At 41.2% G+C, this 6,934-nt stretch overlaps 1 protein-coding gene across 1 annotated transcript; it reads left to right on the forward strand.

Annotated features, from left to right (window-relative positions):
* The first annotated feature begins 1,508 nt into the window (after positions 1 to 1,508).
* Positions 1,509 to 6,121, forward strand: LOC143137539 (uncharacterized). The gene is made up of 6 exons (XM_076297776.1): positions 1,509 to 2,331; positions 2,714 to 3,052; positions 3,555 to 3,617; positions 4,905 to 5,006; positions 5,381 to 5,421; positions 5,593 to 6,121. Exons 1-6 carry the CDS (start codon positions 2,292 to 2,294, stop codon positions 5,989 to 5,991), a joined length of 984 nt encoding a protein of 327 aa, XP_076153891.1. The 5' UTR covers positions 1,509 to 2,291; the 3' UTR covers positions 5,992 to 6,121.
* Positions 6,122 to 6,934: the final 813 nt, after the last annotated feature.

The raw sequence follows: 6,934 nt of genomic DNA on the forward strand, positions 1-6,934 counted from the left end.
GAGGTATATCTGGTATCTTACTGTCTTACTGTTCAGAACAACGGCATCTATGCAGAGATACAAGACACAGACAGCAGTGCAGATAAACTCCAAACTCCTCCGACTCCAAACAATCAGAGGAATCATCAGGACAATTCACCTGTCATCAGCATATACACCACAGCCAATCAAATCCCAGAACAGCAACCTGCTTCTTCCCAGTCAGCCAATCACATTTATGAAAGTACCACTGAACCTGGAGACATCAACTCCAGTTCGATCTACACTGTTGTAACCAATCCGATGCAGCCTACAGACATATTAGCAGCCAATCAGAATTCTGAAATCAATGACACATACTCTCTTGCAACCAATCCAATACTGCCTACAGACATATTAGCAGCCAATCAGAATTCTGAAATCAATGACACATACTCTCTTGCAACCAATCCAATACTGCCTACAGACATATAGCAGCCAATCAGAACTCTGAAATCAATGACACATACTCTCTTGCAACCAATCCAATACTGCCTACAGACATATAGCAGCCAATCAGAATTCTGAAATCAAGACATATTTTCTGAGATTTCTGTGTAGAGAAATGTGTGAAGTGTTTTGCAAAAGCGTCAGGCTGACAATGTCTTAGCAGATCTGGGCTGATGTTTTGGTCCTGGCGTGTAAGGTTTTGATGACTGTACTACTTTTCATTTTAGTGTATAAGCAAATTAAAACTGTATTAATCAGGTGTGTTTTGCAACAGTCAGGCAGATAGCATTGCTACATGTTCAAGTGTCCCACTGGTCTAAATAGCCTTTTGGGCTCCAAATCAAATAATCTAATTTAAATGAAATATATAATTTCTAAGTTATTTGATTCATATGTTGGCATTTTGATTGTTGATTTATATGTTTGCAAGGAAAGTTTTCAGAAACTGACAGAAGGATTACAAAAAACAGGAAGTCAAGCTCCTCCTCTGGGTGTTATGAGACCACTTGAAAAAAAAAAAACCTCAAACACACACACACACACACACACACAAACCCACAAGTTCGGACTCACATACTTATCATATATGCTCACCATACACACACACACACACACACACACACACACACACACATACACTGGATCTCATCTTAGGAATTAAGAGATGGATCTATATGTTATAATACATAATAGGATCAGGAATCAGAGCAACATTTAGTCAGTTTCAGGTTTTAGAACTGTTAGACCTGCCAAACTTTATTTATTTATTATCACTTCCTGTTTCTCAGGACAGTCATCCCTTCTTCTGGTAAAATAATTACACAACTATCACAACTAGACAGCTGGTTTGGGTTCGAATAGTCATATGCTATATATAGTCCAAGAGTCGCCCCCCCCCCACCCCCCCACCCCCACTCCAATACTCCCCCAGCACACATACACCAAGTTCTCCCCCAACCACATACAGTACACCCCTCTCCCCCACACGCCCCATTGTTAGCCCCTCCCCCCCGCACACACACACACACACAAACTTTTCATCACCCCCCCCCCCCTTTCCCACATACACTTAAAGAGAGAGAGCTTAAACACATACTCTCACACATATGTCAGTCTGGAGACCACTGCCAGTTTGGGAGGACAGAGCCTGGGCGAGCTGTGCCTTGCACCGTGGCAACAGGGGTACAGGGTTCCATCCTAGTGCAGTGGGGGGAGAAGCCAGGGGGCCACCAGAGCGAGGTCAGCGCCCTGCATGCAGATCACCTGTCGAGTCTGTCCACTGTGGGCATGTGTTTTCAGTCTTGATTACTAAGTGTACAGGAGAAGTTTACAGAGACTGACAGAAGGACACAGGAAACAGGAAGTCATCATCATGCCGCTACTCTATGTGCTATTTTGAGAGCAAAAACTCATTTACAAAACTCACATCTTCAGACATACACTCACCACATATGTACGCCATACATACAGACATGCGCACGCACGCACACACACACAGACAAACACATCCCTCCCCCCATATGTTTAAAGGGAAACTCAAAGAAGGAAGCATCATCTTAAAAACTCAGACGTTAGGAGAGAGAAGCCACACACTTGAGCAGCTGGTGGAATCTGGGCTTTTATTTTATTATCAACATCAGAGATGCTCATTATGTTAAGGGATCTATAGGTTAAGAGATGCTCAGTCATGCTAAGGGATCTATATGTTAGGTTATAGTAACCGGGATCACAGATACAGTTTGTCAGTTTAAGGTTTTACAGAACTTTTGCAGAACACAGAACTAACAGCAGATTTCTCCATCTTTTTGTTTATCTCGATCAGCATGAGGGTCTTTTCTTCCTCCATCTTGCTCCTGCTCTCAGGTGAGTGATGTCACATTTGTGATATTATTAGACATTAGGTCTTACTGCTCAGTTACGCCAGAAGAAGAGATGAAGTTCCTTAGAAACAGGAAGTGAGAGAACAGAGGAGTAGCAGTTTCCTGTGTAGTTTGGACATTATGGTTAACTTTGAGTGTCAGTAATGTATTTGATGTCTTTATACGGTATACTGCAATTTATAGGATTGTTTTTATATTGGTAGATCAGCTGTGCTTTTGTACATGCAAATACATGTATACTATACAAATAAATACATATATTAATATATTTATAAATACACACACACACACAGAGAGAGAGAGAGAGAGAGAGAGAGAGAGAGAGAGAGACACACACACTCACCTTTCTTTTCTCCATGTGTCAGGTGTGAGCTGGGTATGCTGTGTTCAGACACTGAATGGTTCTGTGGGGGGCAATGTGGATATCAGTTGTGAATATCCTCAAGAATATGACCCTGCGTCAGTGTACTTGATGAAAATGAGCAACAGAGAAACTGTCATTGAATTAACAAAAGCACATGGGAGAACATATACCAAAGGAAGATACTCTCTCTATCATGACTCAGAGAGCAGAGTCATTGTTGCATCCATACACAACCTGATTATGGACGATGCTGGGACATATAGATGTGTACCTGCTTCACTGTATGATGGCGATGATGAAGATTATCTTTATACAGAATTCAGGCTGGAGGTGGAGCAGGGTGAGTCACTTCCTCAGGAACATAAATCTCATATTGCAGTAATATGACTAGTAGCTTTGTAAGGATCATAGTGGAGCCCAATAATGTACATTTCCAGATGTAGTAACCACCAGCAATGTGTCATAAACAAGCGGCAACATTCAATATCAAACAATGCAGCCAACACAGAAGTCCCGAAACCTGCAGTATCTCAAACGTCCATCAGGGGCAGGCTACAAGAGTGAGTCAATAAGCATAGACCCCAAACATGTGCAACTTCACAGCAGAAATGGACATAGTTACCACTTGGCGCAAAAAACAGCCTTGGACTCGAACAGGTTTCCCTGTTCACAAGTTCACAAAGATTATAACAATATTAGGAGTAATTATCTGGAAATTATCTAGTGTTAATATTACAGGGATTATTCAAGACCCTTAATGTACTGTTGCAATATTATTTGTAAAGGGGTTGCCCCACCCCCACCCCTCCCTCATATGTGTCTCCTCCCCCTTCCTCCTTTAGCCACACCCACCTCCAAACCTCCACTGACCACAGGAAGTACATCAGCACACCACAGCCCTACAGGTATGTGGAGGAGGATGGCATACGTATTTATCGTATAAGAAACACACACCACCACAGCAGGTTTGTAAAGGAAGAGTAATCTCTGTTTAGCATACATAGCTAATAATCATGTAAGAGACATATCACCACAGCTTTACAGGTAATTCACTCCCCATATGGTTTGGATATTGCTGTCGTTCATTTCTCCATTCTTCACATTGCACACTCGAATGTTTGAAGACAACATTTGTCAGTGTCATGGAGGTGGTCATACAATTAAGTAATTTATTATGTAATTATTATGTAACAAATAAACGTTATTTGTGAACGTTTCCAGAGCCCGTCTACGGAGAGCTTGTTCACTTCATATCGCGGGCGAGTGCAGAATGAATGGGAGTCTATGGGGCTAGACGGCCAAATTTATTTTTTTTCACTTGCTTATCGCCAACAAACTTCACATTTCTTTGTAGTTTTCACAACTACAGCATGGGTTTTCCATGAAAAGTGAAACAAATATTTATGTCCTTTCGGTATTTTACAGGGTGGGCCGGTTTTGCCCTTAACGCACTAGCATTTTGCTAATAAATGCTGATTGGTCAGTGAAGCTCCATAGGCTTCCATTCATTCTGAGACAACAAGTCTCGTGAGTCGCGACCCCCTTCTCTCTAACCGGCGGACTTTGGTTTCGAAATGTTGCGAGATGGGCATTGGAAGCAGAGGCAGAAGTTGTGTTCTCTCTTAGGTAGTCTATGTCAACACAAAGGCATTAATGTCAATGGCAGTCTTTGACTAAACAAATGTCTTTAATCCAGGCTGCAAATCATTCCGTGACCCCTGCAATATTTTTGCTGACCCCCCTGGGGTTCCCAACCCCCAGTTTAAGAACCACTGCCTTAGACAGTGAGAAAAATCAGGAGGGGTTCTCCGTCCAATCGCTGCGGTCCCGTTCCATCTATGAGTCCCACTGTGTGTCAGAATTGACCTGACGTGCGTTCAATTTTGCAAACATACACAAATGTTTGTGAATGTTTACATACAGTTTCTGTTTGCCTTGATTTTTTATTTCTGTTATTCAATCTGTTTAGAGAAAGCATGTTCACCGTAAATGTTTCAATACCTCAGAATGTTTAATGAATTTGAATGTACCTCCTATCAACATGACTACCATGCCAAGTTTAACATCTTATGACTAAGCTAGCCCTCTAGTGATTGCTATAAGAAGTCACACTGTGGATTATATCAGAGCGCTGAATTGCGTTGCTTAGTGATTATTACTGTGTGATAGTCTGTAATCAGATTTCCTTACAGGGCAGAATGCATCTCTCTATGGAGGACTAGCAGCTGCTGTGCTGGTTGGCCTACTGGTGTTGACCATCATACCGATGAGGATCAGAGCGAAGAGGAGAGAAAGTAACACACACACACACACACACACACACACACACTCAGATACACACACACACGCTCAGATATGGAATGCCAAGCAATTCAAAAACACATGTTTTTAAACAAGTAGCCTATATTACATATATTTTACATGTATATCACATGTAACACATTTATACATACATTATTTATACATATAGGCAAGACTGCAACTCTCCCATTTATTTGCGTAGACAAAAGAGAAGAGATGCATTGAGGAGGAAGTGTGAGACAACAAATTAATGTTACTGTATTTCAGAAATGTCTAAGGATAAGGGTCTGAAGATGACTAAATATGATAATAATAATTTAATTGAGTGATTCTTCAAACATGACACATTGGTTTTTATCATTACCAGCACCACGATCATCACTAAGGAACCCAAGTAATGCTGAAGAGGTATGGAGCTTTCTGTTGGTTATACTATAGTGTGTGTGTGTGTGTGTGTGTGTGTGTGTGTGTGTGTGTGTGTGTGCATATGAGCATGTATGAGTGTGTCCTCAAGACTATCTTAACTCCACTGTTCTTCTCTGATGTATAACAATGTATATTTGCTTTATTTCTTCTCAGAACAACGGCATCTATGCAGAGATACAAGACACAGACAGCAGTGCAGATAAACTCCAAACTCCTCCGACTCCAGACAATCAGAGGAATCATCAGGACAATTCACCAGTCATCAGCATATACACCACAGCCAATCGAAACCCAGAACAGCTCCCTGCTTCTTCGCAGTCAGCCAATCACATTTATGAAAGTACCACTGAACCTGGAGACATCAACTCCAGTTCGATCTACTCTGTTGTAACCAATCCGATGCAGCCTACAGACATATTAGCAGCCAATCAGAATTCTGAAATCAATGACACATACTCTCTTGCAACCAATCCAATACTGCCTACAGACATATTAGCAGCCAATCATAATTCTGAAATCAATGACACATACTCTCTTGCAACCAATCCATAAGGATTACATAAGGTGCATTTTTGTCTTGACTGTGTCTTAACTGCACCCTATAGAGTACAGTTGAGACACCTACCTGGTACAGACACCCATTTTTTCTGATGTATAGTTAACTAACCAGTTAGTTGGAAAGTTGAATAAATAAAAACATAGCAATTGCAACGTGTTTGTAGTGTGGTTAAAAGGAATACATCATGAACAAAATGTGACACAGGAACAGATATGGCGAAGAGTAGCCTATAAATGGAATGTTCAAGTAATAACACAATCCTCACACATCCTCACACATTTCTCTAGATTTTGCAACGACCTTACATGACACAATGCATAAAATATGCCAGTTTTTAGGACACAGAATAATGTTTGTAATGATACCAGTTACGTTTACGGTAACATAAGTGTAATGAGCTATTCATTGTCGAAGGTGCATGGTGAAGTGAAATTCTTACTTTGGAAAACAAACATTTGCCGATATCATTGGATGGGGGATACTTGTTTATTTTTACGTAGCCTACAATGGCCAGTTCAGACAAAGCCAAAATTACTCATTTTGAAACAATGCGTGAGCAGGCCGCGCATTTGTTATATTGCTTGACTTAAATCCCAGAGAGTAGGCTACCACACCCACAGTGATGGGCCTAGCGGTCTTACGCGTTCAGTGTGGGGTATAAACAAGCTGAGAATTTAGCGGTGTCACGTCTGCTGTTTGCCAACTGTTTTGCACTGATGAAGGTCTGAGGACCGAAACGTTTGTACATCACCTCACTTGGTAGCGCATTGGTTGATGGATTAAACACTTATCGCCAACAAACTTCACATTTCTTTGTAGGCTAGTTTTCACAACTACAGCATGGGTTTTCCATGAAAAGTGAAACAAATATTTATGAAGTGTGGGGTATAAACAAGCTGAGAATTTAGCGGTGTCACGTCTGCTGTTTGCCAACTG

The sequence above is a fragment of the Alosa pseudoharengus genome, unplaced genomic scaffold, assembly GCF_046254945.1.
Source record: "Alosa pseudoharengus isolate Yale_2024_CS ecotype anadromous, Long Island Sound unplaced genomic scaffold, YU_APseudo_1.1 YU_APseudo_1.1_scf_21, whole genome shotgun sequence".
Classification (NCBI taxonomy): domain Eukaryota; kingdom Metazoa; phylum Chordata; class Actinopteri; order Clupeiformes; family Clupeidae; genus Alosa; species Alosa pseudoharengus.